The sequence below is a fragment of the Eutrema salsugineum genome, unplaced genomic scaffold, assembly GCF_000478725.1.
Source record: "Eutrema salsugineum unplaced genomic scaffold, Eutsalg1_0 scaffold_6, whole genome shotgun sequence".
NCBI classification, from domain to species: domain Eukaryota; kingdom Viridiplantae; phylum Streptophyta; class Magnoliopsida; order Brassicales; family Brassicaceae; genus Eutrema; species Eutrema salsugineum.
This window is the reverse complement of record NW_006256547.1, coordinates 6945260-6962965: the sequence shown is the minus strand read 5'-3', so window position 1 is coordinate 6962965 and position 17706 is coordinate 6945260. Positions and strand designations below refer to the sequence as shown.

Sequence of the window (17706 nt, the reverse complement as noted above, 5' to 3'; positions counted from 1 at the left end):
ATTTCAGAGAAATGATGTTGAATTAACAGCGAAACCCCTGAAAAAGCTTTGAAGAAACCCTAGAGACATATGTATAGACAGAGAGATTTGTTTGCTTTTGAAAATTGATTTTTGGATTGCGGTAAAAAAATCAAAAAGGGAAAAACAAAAATAGGTGCGTGTGTCTCCAAGATCGGTGGTGCTGGACGGCACGGAGGCTCCGATACAGCTCCGTCGTCAAAGCACCACCGTACACGGAGCCATCTACGCGTCGGATCAACCGACGAAGAAGTCAACATTACATTCAGCGGAAAGCTCAGCACTTTCAGCGGAAACCTCGGAAACCATGGGAGCACGAGGATCAAAGGTCTCTTCAAGAACAAGCCTCGTCCTCCTGGCGAAATCGTTCGTCAGACTCGAGATCTCATCGCTTTAGCCGAGAACGATGAAGAAATCGACAACAGAAACTCGAAGAGGTTAGGGATTTGTGCTGAATTGTGCAGGAACATCAGAGATCTCAAATCGATCCTGTATGGAAACAGCGAGGCAGAGCCTGTTCCCGAAGCTTGTCTCTCGTTGACGCAAGAGTTTTTCAGAGAAGACACTCTTCGTCCGTTGATCAAATCTCTTCCAAAACTCGATCTCGAAGCGAGAAAAGACGCGACACAGATCGTAGCGAATTTGCAGAAACAGCAAGTCGGTTCTCGTCTCGTCGCTTCTGAGTATCTCGAATCGAATCTTGATGTGATCGATTCGTTAGTCGAAGGAATCGATCAAGATCACGAATTGGCTTTGCATTACACAGGGATGCTTAAAGAATGTGTTCGTCATCAGGTTGTTGCGAGGTACATTCTTGAATCGAAGAATTTGGAGAAGTTCTTCGATTATGTTCAGCTTCCTTACTTCGATGTAGCTACAGACGCGAGCAAGATCTTCAGGGAGCTTATGACGAGGCATAAATCGACTGTAGCTGAGTATCTTGCCAAGAACCACGAATGGTTTTTCGCAAAGTATAATACGAGGTTGTTGGAGAAAGGAAGCTACTTTACCAAGAGACAGGCTTCGAAACTGTTGGGAGATGTGTTGATGGATCGTTCTAACTCAGGTGTGATGGTGAAGTATGTGAGCAGTTTGGATAATCTGAGGATCATGATGAATCTACTCAGAGAACCAACCAAGAACATTCAGCTTGAAGCTTTTCATGTCTTCAAGCTGTTTGTGGCGAACGAGAACAAACCAGAGGACATTGTGGCGATTCTTGTCGCGAATCGGAACAAGATTCTTCGTTTGTTTGCTGATTTGAAACCTGAGAAAGAAGATGAAGGGTTTGAAGCTGACAAGTCACTGGTTGTGAATGAGATTGCTTCACTTTCTCTTCTGGATCTCAAAATCGCTGATCCGTAAAATAATGAATGATTGTTTTCACGTTGTGTGTTTTTTGGTGTCTTGTTTTTGCCTGTTGGATTCGGTTTGATAAATTTAAAAACATTAGCATAGATGATTCTCATATTCTCTAAAGCATTCATACAAAAATACATAATGTGACTTTGGAAGTTTTTTATTTAACACCAGTCTTCTCTTTCAACATTGTGATGAATTTTTCTTTCTCCTCATCTGTCATTCCATTGGTTGAACAATCTCCAACTCCCCATTCTGCTCCTCTTAGACAATATTTGTCTTGAATCGCTCTTTCATTCCTAAAACAAACCAGACACAAAGCCAATGTTACATGTTTCAAAGTTTTGAGCTTTTACAGTTTTTATCCACATTTTTGGATCAGTAACACTAAGAGACCAAATGGGTGTGTATCATAATGGTGAGAGTTTTAGAAATTTACTAACTTTTCTTTGTTTAGTTTGGAATTCTCGAGCAACTTCTTGAGAATTGGAGATTCTTTGAATCTGGAATCATTTTCAGCGTAGAACTTCTGGTTTTTTGCTGCAATTAAGAATCTTTTTTCTTGAAGCAGACAAAAACACTCTTTTTTTACAAGGAATTATGAATTTGAAAAATTGGTACCATTGAAGCGGTCAAGGAATTCGAGCTTTGGTAACTCGGGACCCGGAATTGATTCTATGCCGGGACTTCCTGACATTAAGCCTGCTTCAGCTGAGGAAGATCCAAACATAAACAAACTATGATGATACACACGTAGAGATTACGTATACGTATTGAATAAATTGGGAAAAATTGATGAGATTTAGCTTACCGGTACAGGGAGAGAGGAGAAGGGTGAGTGAGGCAGCGAGAGGGAAGGTGGACTTGCAGAGAAGGTGATGAAACGTGGATGATGTTGAGGAGCATAAAGCCATAGAGATACGAGGATGATGAACTACTTTTGTTTCATGGAAGCTCAAGCTTGGTCGAGAGAAAGTTGAGATTTTGGATTGCATCATTGCCTCTAGATTTTTTTTTGTTTGTGAGGAGGGTAAATGACTTCCAAGGAGATAAGGGAAAAGCTAAAAGCATTTTTTTCAGAATAATATATTTCCTTTGAAATAATAACTAAAAAAAAATCATTGTCACTTGTTTTCAAGTTTCTAAGGCTTATAAATTGAAGGAAAAGAGAAAATAATTTGGAGCTTTATATGAAGATTGTGTCTATAGAGTTCTTAAGTTCATATAAACAGCTAATGACTAATGCACATGTAAATTTCCAGAGAAGAACATGATTTCATAAACATTTTTTTCGGAAATAAAAGCATAAACATCTTGCAAAGTTGAACAAATAAAGAACATCCTCTCTATCATGTTCTACTGTTTCCTGATATAGAAAGAACAAAGAGTTTAACTAATCAGACTCTCAAAGTTAGTGTATGTTTTCGAGTAAATCAAAAGTAAATTTATCCTTCAAACATAGCCTTGGCAGCCTCGATTAGTGCTGGTCGGAAATCGCTGGAAGCTCGGCCTAGAACAGTGTAGCCTTCTTTGTCTTCTACATCGACATCTGCACCATGCCTTACAAGCAGAAACGCAACCTAGCCCCATGTAAACAAAGAGAAACGATTACAAGAGACTTCAGATTTCGAAAAGATGCAGCTTTGAAGTTGATTTCATTGGAATATTACCTGTCTGTCATCGCAGATCACTGAATGCATGAGTGGAGTTTGGCCCATTTTATCAGTAGCATCGATCTCTGCTCCTTCTTCGATCAGGAATTCACAAAGTTCAGACTTACCCGTGCTTGCTGCCCTGTGAAGAGGAGTGCAACCAACCTGAAAGCCACAAAATTTGTTTTATGTGTAAACACGAGTCAATAAGATGTCATCAAATAGGGAAAACCAAAAGACATTAAGCTACAAAACCTTGTCTTTGATGTTAATCTTTGCGCCGTGTGTTAGTAAAAGCCGAGCGATTTCCAACCATCCTTTGCTAGCTGCATAGTGAAGAGCAGTACGACCACCGTTGTTTTTGGCATTGACATCAGCACCTGAACACACACAAAAAAAAAGAGAAAACCATCATCAAATGCATCAAGCTTTACATAACAACCTCTTAAAAGGAATTGAAACAGGAGCCAATCAGTAGAAGAAGTAACTCAGAGAACCCACTTCAACCAAAAGAACATATATGCAATAACTTTACCGCAGCCTAAATTCATGGATGACTATCTTATAACAAAGAAAGATAGTCAGTGATCAATCATTCCGAGTAGAAGTTGAATCGCATGAGGAATTGAAACAAGAGAATAAGAAAACACACACACACACAAAACCAGCTTCAAAGATCACAACTTTATTGATAAGGAAATAAAGATTTTCCATCTTTCCAACTTTATTGATAAGGCAAACAAGATTACACAAACAAAAACCTCTAGTCAATAACAGTTCAACGAGCTTAGCATTGCCGATGCTGGAAGCAGAATGTAGAGGAGCCCAGCCTTCATCATCCTTGCTGTTGATTACATTATTTGAGTCATCATCTCCACTTGATAACAGCTTCACTACCTGCAGATTTCTTATCCATAAGGTTTAAACATCTAAACATGTTTTTCTTCTCAGGATTTTTGTGGTTTTCAGAGCCACTTGTGAACAACTAGAGTCAAAAATCTTCCTAAGGTTTGAATCATCAGCTCAATATCGCAACTTTACTCCTAATATCTTCGTTTTCTAGGGATCAATTCAAATTGTGCTTCTTATGTAACTACAGATTAGTATTAGAACAAAGGAACAAAACCTCAGAATGGCCAAACGAAGCTGAGACATGGAGGAGAGAGCGACCGTCTTCGTTTCTGAAACTCAGAGATTTTTTAAGCTGTTGAGGAGATAATGACATGAACAACGAAGAATCACCAGATTCCGCAGCTTTGAATAGTTCTTCGTCTCTGATCTGCTTCGATTCTTGTCCCTTCGGAGCATCGGTTCCAATTTCCATGGCGTGAGTAAAGGATTTGATTAAAGCTTTTTTGTTTCGAAGGTTCGAATTGAGAAAATCCGGAAAGTGTAAACAAAAAGAAAACCCAGAGACCAAAGATATTAAATATCTACTACGTATTGATGATTCCCCTAATTTTGATTACAAAAAAGGAAACAACAATTTCCCCCCAAAAAGGCCCAATGGCTTCGCATAGTGGGCTCGTATATTGGAGCCTGGAGGCAAATATTAACTTGTCTAACATAGTAGTCCTCAAGCTCTCAAGGCTGTAACTTTTCAAGCTCAGTTTTGGGTTTAATTATGTGATATAATGTACAGAAATGCAAATCGCTTGATGATGGCAATTGTCTAATTCGGAACCGGACTTCTGGTCAATTGAAACTCTCATGTAGATAAGGGGAGTCTTTGGTATATCATGTAATTTTATTAACTACATATGCTGTTACTTTAATCGGTTCATAATTTTGTGTATCCCCATTTCTTAATTTTCATATGATAAGACTTTTGCTTAGAATTCTTGAATTAACGCAATATCGAGAATTAGCGGCCATAATATTTTATTTTACATCAGCAAATTCCTCCACCCTACACAGATGACAGAAACACTTAACAATTCAGAAATCGACAACTTACTAAAAGTGATTATGCAAGATAATTACTAAGGAATAGTACTAATTAAACATTAGTCACTTCATAAAACCTTGAGCCATCTTAGCATAGTCTCCAAACCCATGGCTGCCACCTCCCGATTTCTCATCCCCTTTCTTAGCCGCCGGTTCTCCAGCTCCACCACCGTGGCTTCCGCTAACACCACCGTGACTGCCTCCGCCACCGACACCGCCGTGGCTTCCACCGCCGGAGGAGTGAGAGTGTGAAGATTCATACTTGTGGAGATAATTTTCAGCCTTTTCGAGGTACTGGCCCACACCACTTTTTTCATCGAGCTTACCGTATCTAGTAGCGGCGTCGAGGATATCGGCGGTGGCTCCGGCGACTTTAGCTTTGTCAAGCTTGTCTGTCTCGCTGCGAGCAGCGGCTTGAGCAGCTTCGGCTACAATCTTGGCACTAGCCATGAGCTCGGCGTTCGTTGCTGGCCTATGTGTTGTTGCATCTGCGTTGGAAACCGGTTTATGTGTTGGCTCGCCGTGACCGGGTTTGTTGTTGTTCTTGTTCGGCGACTCCGGCTCTGAGTTATCCGGCTTCTTGTCGGAAAATTTCTTCTTTACTTGATCGGAGAGAAAGTCCATGTTTCTTTTGTCTCAAAGCAAAAACTTTTTTTTTGTCAGTTTTGAATTTGGAAAATGTACAATAACAAACAAGTTATCCGGGGTGTGATATTTATTGAAAATCAGAAAATTTAGTTCTATTTTCGTTGTCCACTAGTTTATTTTGCCTTTTTCTTTATCCACTAGTTTAATGGAGACAATTATAGTCGCGATTCTTGCACCACAGATTAACATTTACAAATTTTTTACTTTCCTGCATAAACATTTTTGTTACATTTTCACCCATTTTGATATGTTATAAACTTGTTCATAAATCTCTAGTGACCTAGTGTTCAAATTTATTACAGCTTGAACATAATAAATACCTATGGATTAGTTAGTTGAAGCATTGATGGGTGGCACGAGAAATTGGATCCGATGCCACGACAATGTATTATAATTGACTTTGTCGGCGGTGTGAATTAAATCTTTAAAATAAAGAAGGCTTTAGACGAGTTTTATATGGGCCTACTAGAAGAAAGGCCCAATAGTCTCATGAATCCCCAATCTTAGATATTTGTTCTGAGCCCAATAACTTTGGTTAATCATCATTCCATTCATGAATTCGAACATGTACAAGATGTCGTGAAGATGACCACACTAATCCTACAATTTTTTTGTTTGTCAACAAAGTGACGACATTATTATGACATAACAGAAGGGGACAAAAACGAAGACAGACCAAGGAAACGAAACTATTATATAAAAGAAGAAACAGATTGTAATGTAATGTATGGAGATAGAAGAACAAACAGGTGGCGAAATCTCAAAGGAGTGATATGAGAACACAGATCCTCTGGTTTCCTTAAGATTTTTCACTGAAACAATCGTGTTTGTGTTCTCAGGTCACCCCTTTGAATCTCCCCTGTTCCATTATTTCACTTTTCTAAAGTCTTTTATTCACACTGTGTTTTTTTTTATTATTATTACATTGCATTGTAGTATTGTGTCTGAAACAGAGACAATACATTAATTTTAACAAGCCAAAATGCCGAGTTCTCACATTGACCACTCTATTTTCATAAAAACTTAGCGACAAAAATAAATAAATAATATCACGTTTAGTTTTAATAAAGAAACAAATAAAATAAAAATACCATAGTCTTTTAAAGGTGCTAAGTCATAAATCAGGGTTGGTTTCAAAATGACTTCATAATCACTCCTTAAAGCTAAAGTGATTTTATTTTTCAGCAAACCCAAACAGAAGCACAAACTAAAAAAAAAACACCAATCAAATGACTCCAAAAACGTTGACTTTTTGACTAACTACTATCTCCACCGTACCGGCCACCGTCATCATGATCGCCGTTTACTCTCTCTTCTTCTTCCTCTTCATTTCCTCTGTTTACTCCGCAGTGACAATTTCAGTTTCTCCCCAAACCCTCAATCGATCCGGCGACACCGTCGTGATCAAATGGTCCGGCGTCGAGTCACCGTCTGATCTCGATTGGTTAGGAATCTACTCGCCACCGGAATCTCCTCACGATCACTTCATTGGCTACAAATTCCTTTCCGATTCGCCCAATTGGAAATCCGGATCGGGTTCGATTTCCCTCCCCTTAACAAATTTCCGATCGGATTACTCATTCCGGATCTTCCGCTGGACCCAATCCGAGATCAACCCGAAACACAACGACCATGACCATAACCCTTTACCCGGAACTCGTCATCTTCTTGCCGAATCAAACCGGTTAACTTTCCGGTCCGCCATTAACCGGCCGGAGCAGATCCATTTAAGCTACACAGATACGGTGGACGAGATGCGAGTCATGTTCGTCACAGGAGATGGTGAAGAACGATTAGCTCGATACGGAGAGGTTAAGGAGAGGCTCGACAACATCGTTGCGGCGCGTGGGATTAGGTACGAGAGGGAACATATGTGCCACGCGCCGGCGAATTCCACCGTTGGATGGAGAGATCCAGGTTGGACATTCGACGCCGTGATGAAGAATCTGAAAGAAGGGGTCAAATACTATTACCAGGTACAAATTTAAACACTAAATTTCGAAACTTTAATGTTTTTCGAAAATCAAAATGTTGAGTTTTGATCAACATATGTAATTGCTCAGGTTGGGAGTGATTCCAAAGGATGGAGTGAGATTCATAGCTTTGTTTCTCGAAATGAAAACTCAGAGGAAACTCTAGCTTTCATGTTTGGAGATATGGGATGTTCCACACCTTACAGAACATTTATCCGTGGAGAAAACGAAAGTTTATCAACTGTGAAATGGATCTTAAGAGATATTGAAGCTCTAGGTGGTGATAAAGCTGCGATTGTTTCACACATTGGAGATATAAGCTATGCGCGAGGCTACTCGTGGATTTGGGACGAGTTCTTTGCTCAGATTGAGCCAATAGCTTCTAAAGTACCATACCATGTGTGCATTGGTAACCATGAGTATGATTGGCCTATGCAGCCATGGAAACCAGATTGGGCTGCTTATGTATATGGTAAAGATAGTGGTGGCGAGTGTGGAGTACCGTATAGTGTTAAGTTCAACATGCCTGGAAATTCATCGGAAGCCACAGGGATGGTTCAAGGACCTCAAAGTCGAAACCTTTACTATTCTTATGATATGGGTTCGGTCCATTTCGTTTACATTTCGACAGAGACGGATTTTCTCAAAGGAGGGAAGCAGTATAGTTTCTTAAAGAGTGATCTAGAGTCTGTTAATAGGAGCAAGACACCGTTTGTTGTAGTTCAAGGGCATAGACCGATGTACACTACAAGCACTAAGGTCAGAGACGCTGCGATAAGACAGAGGATGATCGAGCATTTGGAACCGTTGTTTGTGAAGAACAATGTGACGATTGCTTTATGGGGACATGTTCATAGATACGAAAGGTTTTGTCCGATCAGTAACAACACTTGTGGTCAACGTTGGCAAGGAAACCCTGTTCATCTTGTGATTGGTATGGCTGGAAAAGACACGCAACCGATTTGGGAACCGAGACCTAATCACCCGGATGTTCCGATCTTTCCTCAGCCTGTTCGGTCAATGTACCGTGGAGGAGAGTTTGGGTACACTCGTTTGGTTGCTAATAAGGAAAGACTCACACTTTCTTATGTGGGGAACCACGACGGAGAAGTTCATGATGTGGTTGAGATTTTGGCTTCAGGGGAAGTTATTAGTGGCAGTGACGATGGTAAAGACTCAAACTTTGGATCTGGTTCTGAATTTTCAGTCTTGTGGTACATTGAAGGAGCAAGTGTGATGGTTTTGGGAGTGATTTTGGGGTATTTTATCGGGTTTTTTAGCCGTAGGAAGAAAGAATCTGGAGTTGGATCATCTAATGGTCGTTGGATCCCAGTGAAGAACGAGGAGACATGATTCAACTGATTTGTTTTTGTTTGTTTGCCACAGATTTTGTATAGCATTCTTATATACAAGGTACACCTTAATAACCTCTCTAAGGCTTTAATATGTAAGTTTTACTCGATAATAATAAAATCTTTATGCAATTAGAGTCCAGTTCAGAGCCTATAACCAAGGCGCTTTTTCTTTTATTTCCAGTAACTTAATAACAGATAAAGCCATGAAAAAAAAATTCATCAAAAGAAAATCCTTTCTACAGCATAACTTTCACTGTAAACCAATATGCGACATATTGCGTTTTGGCTTCAAAACAGGAAATCATCAATTAGTTTCATAATCTAGCAGCAGCAAGAGAAATGAGCATTTTCCTTATACAGAAGTGCTGACGCATTGGAAAAGTTGAAACTTATGACAGATTATGGAAAAGTCAAGATTCTTTTGCAGTTAGTTTAGTCATTATCAATACAAAAATTTGGATAGCTTTCCCAATTTTTTTTTTTTCTTTTTACAGCAAAATATACAAAGATTATTGACTAAATAATCTTGAGGTATTAAAAACTAAAAGAAAAGGGTTCCTCGGATTTAATGGCTTTAAACAAAGTCAAATCAATCAGGAGTCCCTTCTTCTTCAACCTAAAAACCCCAAAAAATTCCAAGGAGGAAACTTTCAAACTTCTGCTTCTTTAAATAATTTCACTTAGAAAATTAAAAGAGAAAAACCTGCAGAAACCGGAGAAGAAAGACCTAATTACTTCCCCTTCGAGTTATCATCATCATCAGCTTCATTATCATTCTCTCCCCAGTCGTCTTGACCAAATATCTCGTCAATGATGTTCGAAGTTGGAAGAAGATCGTTGTTCTTGGTCCAACAATCTGATGTGAATCACCGATCACAAGCAGCATTATCAAATGAATACGAATCATCACCAGATCTATGGCACTCTCTGTTTTCGATTGGGCTGTGAGAGAAGATCAGATTGGAGTCCTGTAGCTCGAAGGACATACACGAATCGTCTTCCACATTTACCTCTTCACCAGCACCGTCTCTTGAAACCTTATCCATATATACACAATGAGCATCGTTGACTGGTGATTCTTCTTCATCATCATCATCACTGCTGTTGGTTTCTTCATCTTCCTCCTCGTTATCTTCATGTGAGGAACTCTTTCCGTTGTTGTTGTCGTCCTCATCTAAAGATTTGCCGCTGTAAAAAACGTCATACTCTACTTGCCACTCGTCGTCGTCACTATCAACGTCTAGGGTTTTGAACCGGTTCTGAATTGCCCGTCTCCGCAAGATGAAGACGTTGAAGTAGTAGCTAACAAGTTCCTTCATGGTTCTTGAAGGAAACGTTGCCTTTAACTGCTTCCAGAAATCGCGACCCAGTGAAACAGGGTTGGAGTACACAACTTTATGAAAGAGATCTTCTTCGTCTTCAGTCCATAGGCTTGTAACTTCGTCCCCCATTTCACAGAGCCCTAGCTCCACAAACCTTTCGTATCCAATAGTTTCGATCAGGCTCTCTCTTGCTTCCATGGTGTGTCGCCGCACGCATCTAACGGAGCCTTTATCCGGGCAAAGACATTCCTTTCTTCCTTGACCAGTTCCACAAACGTCTGAGTCAGGCATCGGAATTATGCACTTTCCCGTCAGTTTTACTTCCAAGTCACCGTTAGCACAAGTCTTGGACTGATCAAGAGTCGCTTCCTTGACACATTCAGGGATATCAGCCTGGTGAGTAGACCCAACCGGAACTTGTTTCCTAGGAGCATGATTCATCAGACAAGTATAAACATCCTCCACTGGGGAAAGTGGCCTCCAGGTGAAATCTGAACCAGAAGACTGATGAGAAAGAGATGACTGAGTCGTCCCTCCAGACGGAGCATCCTCTTGACACAAACCGGTTGAGAACCACGAGAATGGTGCACATGTCTCGAAATCCTTGTCAACATGACTTGCATCGTTGGTCCATGTAGGCTTCTTCTCACAGAGACCACTCAGATCCTCTACTGCAAATAAAACACATTGCAAGAGACGTCCAGGTTAACACACTTGCCAAGTAAGTAACTCAAGCTTAGCAGAACAAAAGTTTATTATATCAATTATATGACATTTAACAGTTGCGAGGGTTTCATTGTACCTATGACACCTGTTTTCTCCAGAGGAACATGATATGGAATAGACTCGTCTAATTGGTTCAGCTGCTTAGAGCTATAACTAAGTTGTCTTGCGTGCTTAGCATTGCATTCTTGCATCTCTTCAGCATCAAAAGGTCGCTTCAATCCCATGTTTTTCAGACCTGAATGGTAAGAACCAAAGTCAGTTTAGTCACTTGCTTGACATTAAAGGTTGGTAATTTACATATGGGCAAGAGATATATATCACTTTGAATTTGATGTGTTTAGGTAGATATGAGTTTTTAACTTCGGACCCACAATATTGAATTATATAGCTAAGCAAAGTTAATCTTCAATTTGAGGAAAGGGATTAAAAGGTTTTGTTGAGTATTGTGATAATTTTATTTTAGAGTCAAAAGTCAAACTTTGTACAGGAATATGTTTCCTTAATTTTAATTTAACCGGTTAAATTATAAAAAAAAACAAAAAAACAAAAAATCCCCAAATTGACTGCAACCCTAACCCTAATAATTTCAATTCACGAATCACGACTAGAATCATAGAATCAAGAGTCCAAAACCATAAAAATCAATGAATTTTCAGCAAGAGGAACGAAAGCCCCAAATTAATTTAAAGATCTAACGAACCCTAGGGCATCAAATTCTGGGCTGAACCAATTAGGATAAAGAAATTGGGGAAAACTGGAAATCAAGGAAAATTTTTGACAGGGATGTCGAGAGAAATCGATATCCAAACAAACGCCTAAACAGATCTGACCTTTATCAAGAACCCAATTGAAAAAAACCCTAGATTTGACCAAATCGAAGGATGATATCAATACAGGTATCAATCGAAAGCTAAAATCAAGAAGAAAAAGAAAATTACAATTGATTTGAAGATCGATTTGGAAGAAGGAGAGGATCTGAGCGAATTTCTTTGAAAATTTGTGGAAAAAAAAAATAAGGAATTTCCAAGGCGGCTAGGGTTACAGGTCGTGTTTTTCAAACAGGTAGAGACGTAACCTTATTAAATCCTCTCAAAATGGAAGTTACAAATATACCCTCTACTTTAACCAGCACGTATCATCAACTTGCATTGGCCTGTTTGCTATTTAGGCGTATTTACTATTTACTTCGGATTAACGAAACCGATACAAACCGAATTAAGAAAATCTAATCCGAATCGTAGAATTCTACCATTAAAAAAAAATATTAGAAGTTAAAACAAAATTACGAAAACTTATTTCGAAACTAAACAAAACGTTGAAAATAATGGAATTGTACGCCCAATCAGATACACCGATCTAAAAGATGATTTGATAATCAACCGGACCAATCAAATCGGTCCTCCAAGCCGGTTAATGAAACAGAGACTGTCCTCGCCTGATGTTCAGATTTTGTTTTAGAATTTTGTTTGCGTGCTTATCCTTTTATGCTCTGTGCGAACCAAAAACAGTGTGTGTTGCTAAAGCTCGAACACGATATATTAAGGTATGGATTGTATTTCTTGGCCAGTGTCTCTGTTCCAGCAAGATTTGGCGGTAAACTTGTGGAAATGGTCGTGATGCAGTGGGTGAAATCAACAGCTGCAGTAACTCTAGTTGGATCCCTTAAAGAATCAGAATGTAAGCAAAATGTCATCGACAAGGCGATACAAGAAGTTATCAATGAGATTGTGTGGAAAGATTGTTTTTGTAGTCAGCTTGATGCAGACAGACCAATGAGAGTTTGTAGATTACTTGAAGTCTTGAACAGAGAGTTTGGAGATAGAGATGTGACTGCTTAAACTTGATCTTCTTGATCTTTATGATCTCATCAACTCAACTTCGATTCTTGTCCTTAGATTTTACATAATTTTCATTATTACTTACGAATAAAATTCTGTTTTTGTGTTGTAATAATGTTTACTTAGTGAGAAAGTGATGGTACTTAGATTTTTTTTTTTTTTTTTGACGGGACATAGGACAACGATTGCTTTGACGTTTTGTTGCTTGATTTGTCTTTTTCTTTCTCGTTTTATAATATAATAACTTTCATAATCGTAACAAATACGATTAATACTTGTAACTTGTAAGAGTGTTAGAGTGATAGCATGACTTTGTGTGATTTTTATTTAACAAATCTTGGGTTGTTGTGCAAAACAAACTTTTTCTATTAATTAATTACGCAAGATGGTTGAAAACTTTAGGCAACCCAAATTTGTACCTATCAATTAAACGTAAACCATATAGACATGTGACGTGACTATTTATAATTGAATTTGAGAATTTTGGAGGAAATTAAAAAAAATATTGTTTTATTGTAGAATATAAAACTACTTTTAGAAGATTAAACAATAACTAAAAAAACTTATGTGTAAGCCAATGATTGAGTTAATTTCTGCTATCATATTTCACTTGTAAGTTGTAACATGTTTATGTGTAGTACTCAAAATATATAGATATGTATTAAAAATAGATCGGGATTTTTTTATAGTGGATTCTTATTGCTCACCAACAATAGCATAATAATAATTAATAAAAAACTTTTTTCTTGAGAATTTCGGAAAAATAATAAAATAAAGAGACCAAGAGACAAAGAGACCATTTTATTAAATGCCAACAAAAAGTAAAAAGTGCACCACGAATTGCAATTATTCTCCTCCGCTGCTTCTTTCATGACTGTTTTCTTTGCTGGAATAAAATTAACAAATGATTTTCTTGTTTTCAAAAGTTTACTTACACACTTTTCCAGATCTAATTTGTATTTAGTCACTTTAATTAATTTTGTTAATCATTATTAAATGCCGCTTATTTATAAACAATAATTCACCTATATCCAGAAAAAAATTCATTAAAAGAAATTAAATAAGCTTAGCAGAAAAAAAAGAAGCTTATTAAGCGCCCATATAATTGGAATATCTCTCTCTCTCGCTCTCTCATTTTGTCCCTCATTTTGCCATTGTTGGTCGAAAGCTAAATCCTTTTCGGTAATCTCTTACTGGTACGCATCTCAAAAACCCTAAATTGATTACCTCTCTGTCGTGGATTTTTGTTTTTCCCGCATTTAATTTGTTGATCGGATCTCTGATCTCCTTCCCCATTTTCGAGATCTCATCATGAGAAACTTCAAGATTGGGTTTTTCCACTGAATTATTCTCAAGCTTCTTTTTTTTTCGCTTTTGACGACAATGTAAATTTCCCTCGAGGAAAAAGCAAAATTCGCTTATGTTTCACTATCTAATTTAAGTAAGGTTTCTTTTTTGGGGATTTTTTTAATTACTTTTTCGATTTTTGATCTGCGAGATTTGTTTGCAGGTGGTTTGATTTGCTACAGCCAAGATTTTGATTTTCCGTAATTGGCATTGCCTAGAGTTTATCTTCATTTCGCTACATCGGGATTTATTAGTTTTGGTTCTGAATTTGGCATACATCTCTCTACTTGTGCCATTTCCTGATTTGGATCATAAGTGTGGAAAATCCTAGTCTTGTTCTTAGGATTGTGAGGAACACTGCTCGTGAATACTTTCAACAATTGTGAAATCAAATGGCTTGATCAGGTAATGAGTACTTCAAAATTGGGACTTTGTTAGAATCTTACATCTCATGAAGAGAAACGGATGACAAATTTTCTGGGGTCAGCAGAAGGAAGTACTGGTTTCTGCTTACGAACGAGACAATGAGAAGTCCATTGTTCAAGAGTGTTTCCTCGGTTTTCAGTCTTAGACCACGGATCAGAGGGTTGCTTTTCTTCGTCGTCGGTGTTGTGGCTCTAGTTACCATTCTAGCACCATTGACATCCACTTCATATGATGCTTCTACTGCTTCAACACTTGTCCCCAACATGTATAGTAACTATAGGAGGATAAAGGAGCAAGCTGCTGTTGATTATCTGGATCTAAGGTCTCTCTCCTTAGGTGCTAGTCTAAAAGAGTTTCCTCTCTGTGGTAAAGAGAGAGAAAGCTATGTGCCTTGTTATAACGTAACAGGGAATTTGCTTGCTGGGCTTCAAGAGGGTGACGTGTTAGATCGACATTGCGAGTTTGAAAGAGAAAAGGAAAGATGTGTAGTTCGTCCTCCAAGAGACTATAAAATTCCACTTAGGTGGCCACTTGGTAGAGATATCATATGGAGTGGGAACGTGAAGATAACCAAAGACCAGTTTCTTTCGTCAGGAACCGTGACAACGAGGTCCTTTCTTTTGACATACAGTTTCTTCAAATACAGTTTCCCTGCGTATTTGGTTTCTGTTTTATAATTTATCTTTTGCTTATATTCGTTATTAGGTTAATGTTGCTTGAAGAGAATCAAATTACATTTCACTCGGAAGATGGCCTGATCTTTGATGGTGTCAAAGACTACGCTCATCAAATTGCTGAGATGATAGGTTTGGGAAGCGATACTGAGTTTGCTCAAGCGGGTGTAAGTCTTCTTAATCTTATTATCCTACACATCAACTTTTCAGCTCTAGCTTCTGAGACTTCTTATGATGCTTACAGGTACGGACTGTGTTAGACATTGGTTGCGGCTTTGGAAGCTTCGGTGCACATCTAGTGTCTTTGAAGCTGATGCCTATATGTATAGCTGAGTATGAGGCAACTGGGAGCCAAGTCCAATTAGCTTTAGAGAGAGGCCTTCCTGCAATGATTGGAAATTTCTATTCAAAACAGCTTCCTTACCCAGCATTGTCTTTTGACATGGTCCATTGTGCTCAATGTGGCACTACTTGGGATATAAAAGGTAATTACATCGACAGGTGTAGCATGTTTGGTTTGTTGTCTTTTGAATTTTGAGTTTGAGATCTGGGATCATGATGACGTTCTGTTTTTGCCCTTAAGCAGATGCAATGCTACTTTTGGAAGTGGATCGTGTTCTGAAACCCGGAGGGTACTTTGTTTTAACTTCTCCGACGAACAAAGCACAGGGAAACTTGCCAGACACAAAGAAAACAAGCATCTCAACACGGGTGAATGAGTTATCTAAGAAGATCTGCTGGAGTCTAACAGCACAGCAAGATGAGACGTATCTTTGGCAGAAAACTGCAGATTCAGATTGCTATTCGTCTCGGTAAGTATGACCGTGAGGCATTGAAAAGTGTATGCTTGGCTTTCCTCTACTGATCCTGTTTCTTTCTTGTCTAGTTCGCAAGCTTCTATACCTCTTTGCAAAGATGGAGATAGTGTTCCGTATTACCACCCACTGGTTCCATGTATAAGCGGAACCACGAGTAAACGCTGGATTCCTATACAGAATAGGTCTGCTATTGCAGGAACAAACTCGGCTGACCTTGAAATTCATGGAAAGTTTTTCTTTTGATAGCCAATTCATCGTTTCTTTGTTTCATTGTTCAAGTTTTCACTTGGTATCTTCAGAATCTAATATTTATATTTTGGATATTTCAGGTATAAAACCTGAAGAATTCTTCGAGGATTCACAAATATGGAGATCAGCACTTAAAAACTATTGGTCCTTGCTTACACCTTTGATTTTCTCTGACCACCCAAAGAGACCCGGTGATGAAGATCCTCTCCCTCCTTTTAACATGATACGCAATGTGATGGACATGAATGCTCGTTTCGGGAACTTAAACTCTGCTTTACTTGACGAAAGAAAATCCGCTTGGGTAATGAACGTTGTACCTGTCAATGCACGTAACACTCTTCCTATCATACTTGATCGTGGCTTTGCCGCTGTTCTACATGACTGGTGAGTGTGCTTGTGTGTTTCTTTTTTTCTTTGTAATTCATCAAAAAATGACTTCTTTTATCACCTATAATGATGGTTAAAAGAAGCCTTTTTTTATGTATATTCTATGATCAGATTCTCGAATATCTTTGTTCACTGCGCAGGTGTGAACCATTCCCTACATATCCCCGAACATACGACATGCTTCATGCCAATGAACTTCTCACACATCTTAGCTCCGAACGGTGCAGCCTAATGGACTTGTTCTTGGAGATGGATCGGATTCTTCGCCCCGAGGTTCATATATAAACACCATTCTTGTTTTCCCATAAGATCCCAAGAACTAAAAAGAAAACTTGAACTATGTGCGATTGATTTTATAGGGATGGGTTGTTCTCAGCGACAAGCTGGGAGTAATCGAGATGGCACGTGCACTTGCAGCTCGAGTGCGTTGGGAAGCACGAGTCATTGATCTTCAAGACGGTAGCGACCAAAGACTTCTTGTCTGTCAAAAACCGTTTCTCAAAAAATAAATCAAAAAGCAACGTCTAAAAAAAATTATGCTTCTTTTACCATAAACAACACTCACTAGTCACTACACAGTCTTTTCACCAGTAAGTTTCTCTCTTACTTTGGCTCTAAAATCAAATCCTGAGCTTCTAAGGAATCATTCTGATATATGTGTACATTTGTTTTTTAAACAGATCCAATCATGCCTCTTGCAAATTCTGGAGAGAAATCAATTTTTGTTTTTCCTCGGACAGAAGAACTTTGAGGAGGGTTTTGTAAGAGTGGAAGCTGTAGCTATGAGTAGAAGAAAGAGTTAGCTTCAATATTCTTTTATTTTTGTTTTTGAAATTTTGCTCTGGAACAGAGCTGTAGCTATACATTTTCGTTCATCCATTTTTGTTGTTTGCTCTTTAATTTTGTAAACGAGATTACTCTTTTTGGAAAGTGTATTTTTTGAAGGTTTGAGATGATATCATGATAG

The 17706-nt window shown here is 38.6% G+C and overlaps 7 protein-coding genes across 8 annotated transcripts; 3 read left to right on the top strand and 4 right to left on the bottom strand.

Moving 5' to 3' along the window:
* Positions 1-129: 129 nt before the first annotated feature.
* LOC18011541 (MO25-like protein At2g03410) lies at positions 130-1439 on the top strand (the record flags this gene model as incomplete). The annotated part of the gene is made up of 1 exon (XM_006395645.2): positions 130-1439. A coding segment is annotated over one exon (1254 nt), but the record flags the coding sequence as incomplete, so codon positions are not given.
* A 9-nt stretch (positions 1440-1448) lies between these two features.
* On the bottom strand, positions 1449-2422 carry LOC18011540. The gene is made up of 4 exons (XM_006395644.2): positions 2189-2422; positions 1999-2088; positions 1821-1917; positions 1449-1676 (listed from the first exon to the last, which is right to left on the bottom strand). Exons 1-4 carry the CDS (start codon positions 2373-2375, stop codon positions 1538-1540), a joined length of 513 nt encoding a protein of 170 aa, XP_006395706.1. The 5' UTR covers positions 2376-2422; the 3' UTR covers positions 1449-1537.
* A 215-nt stretch (positions 2423-2637) lies between these two features.
* Positions 2638-4445, bottom strand: LOC18012008 (26S proteasome non-ATPase regulatory subunit 10). Its single transcript, XM_006395643.2, has 5 exons — positions 4156-4445; positions 3791-3926; positions 3285-3409; positions 3048-3194; positions 2638-2957 (listed from the first exon to the last, which is right to left on the bottom strand). The coding sequence occupies exons 1-5, from the start codon at positions 4351-4353 to the stop codon at positions 2823-2825; spliced, it is 741 nt and encodes a 246-aa protein (XP_006395705.1). The 5' UTR covers positions 4354-4445; the 3' UTR covers positions 2638-2822.
* Positions 4446-4888: 443 nt separating this feature from the next.
* On the bottom strand, positions 4889-5660 carry LOC18012007 (nodulin-related protein 1). The gene has a single exon (XM_024151898.1). It carries the CDS (start codon positions 5598-5600, stop codon positions 5040-5042), a length of 561 nt encoding a protein of 186 aa, XP_024007666.1. The 5' UTR covers positions 5601-5660; the 3' UTR covers positions 4889-5039.
* Positions 5661-6797: 1137 nt separating this feature from the next.
* LOC18012006 (probable inactive purple acid phosphatase 9) lies at positions 6798-9081 on the top strand. Its single transcript, XM_006395641.2, has 2 exons — positions 6798-7600; positions 7688-9081. Exons 1-2 carry the CDS (start codon positions 6917-6919, stop codon positions 8948-8950), a joined length of 1947 nt encoding a protein of 648 aa, XP_006395703.1. The 5' UTR covers positions 6798-6916; the 3' UTR covers positions 8951-9081.
* A 317-nt stretch (positions 9082-9398) lies between these two features.
* Positions 9399-12032, bottom strand: LOC18012615. Of its 2 annotated transcripts, none has more exons than XM_024151816.1 (3): positions 11939-12032; positions 11077-11235; positions 9399-10945 (listed from the first exon to the last, which is right to left on the bottom strand). In XM_024151816.1, exons 2-3 carry the CDS (start codon positions 11222-11224, stop codon positions 9819-9821), a joined length of 1275 nt encoding a protein of 424 aa, XP_024007584.1. In that variant the 5' UTR covers positions 11225-11235; positions 11939-12032; the 3' UTR covers positions 9399-9818. The 2 variants fall into 2 exon arrangements, with proteins under 2 accessions (XP_024007584.1, XP_024007585.1); XM_024151817.1 differs by having other exon boundaries at positions 9399-10942.
* Positions 12033-13932: 1900 nt separating this feature from the next.
* Positions 13933-17702, top strand: LOC18012614 (probable methyltransferase PMT5). The gene is made up of 10 exons (XM_024151677.1): positions 13933-14034; positions 14349-15221; positions 15317-15452; positions 15530-15770; positions 15872-16097; positions 16172-16329; positions 16433-16736; positions 16880-17012; positions 17099-17329; positions 17420-17702. Exons 2-9 carry the CDS (start codon positions 14710-14712, stop codon positions 17246-17248), a joined length of 1860 nt encoding a protein of 619 aa, XP_024007445.1. The 5' UTR covers positions 13933-14034; positions 14349-14709; the 3' UTR covers positions 17249-17329; positions 17420-17702.
* Positions 17703-17706: the final 4 nt, after the last annotated feature.

Bases quoted from the DNA above. Each gene is read 5' to 3' on its own strand.
- LOC18011540 (XM_006395644.2), bottom strand. From the start codon at position 2,375: ATGATGCAATCCAAAATCTCAACTTTCTCTCGACCAAGCTTGAGCTTC. The intron at 1,918-1,998 runs GTACCAATTTTT...TCTTAATTGCAG, and splicing joins ATTCCTTGACCGCTTCAATG to CAAAAAACCAGAAGTTCTAC. The intron at 1,677-1,820 runs GTTAGTAAATTT...GGTTTGTTTTAG, and splicing joins TCCAAACTAAACAAAGAAAA to GAATGAAAGAGCGATTCAAG.
- LOC18012008 (XM_006395643.2), bottom strand. From the start codon at position 4,353: ATGGAAATTGGAACCGATGCTCCGAAGGGACAAGAATCGAAGCAGATC. The intron at 3,195-3,284 runs GTTTTGTAGCTT...TGTGGCTTTCAG, and splicing joins AGATTAACATCAAAGACAAG to GTTGGTTGCACTCCTCTTCA. The intron at 2,958-3,047 runs GTAATATTCCAA...ACATGGGGCTAG, and splicing joins TGATCTGCGATGACAGACAG to GTTGCGTTTCTGCTTGTAAG.
- LOC18012007 (XM_024151898.1), bottom strand. From the start codon at position 5,600: ATGGACTTTCTCTCCGATCAAGTAAAGAAGAAATTTTCCGACAAGAAG.
- LOC18012006 (XM_006395641.2), top strand. From the start codon at position 6,917: ATGATCGCCGTTTACTCTCTCTTCTTCTTCCTCTTCATTTCCTCTGTT. The intron at 7,601-7,687 runs GTACAAATTTAA...GTAATTGCTCAG, and splicing joins GGGTCAAATACTATTACCAG to GTTGGGAGTGATTCCAAAGG.
- LOC18012615 (XM_024151816.1), bottom strand. From the start codon at position 11,224: ATGGGATTGAAGCGACCTTTTGATGCTGAAGAGATGCAAGAATGCAAT. The intron at 10,946-11,076 runs GTACAATGAAAC...TTTTATTTGCAG, and splicing joins GGAGAAAACAGGTGTCATAG to TAGAGGATCTGAGTGGTCTC.
- LOC18012614 (XM_024151677.1), top strand. From the start codon at position 14,710: ATGAGAAGTCCATTGTTCAAGAGTGTTTCCTCGGTTTTCAGTCTTAGA. The intron at 15,453-15,529 runs GTAAGTCTTCTT...TGATGCTTACAG, and splicing joins CTGAGTTTGCTCAAGCGGGT to GTACGGACTGTGTTAGACAT. The intron at 15,771-15,871 runs GTAATTACATCG...GCCCTTAAGCAG, and splicing joins CACTACTTGGGATATAAAAG to ATGCAATGCTACTTTTGGAA.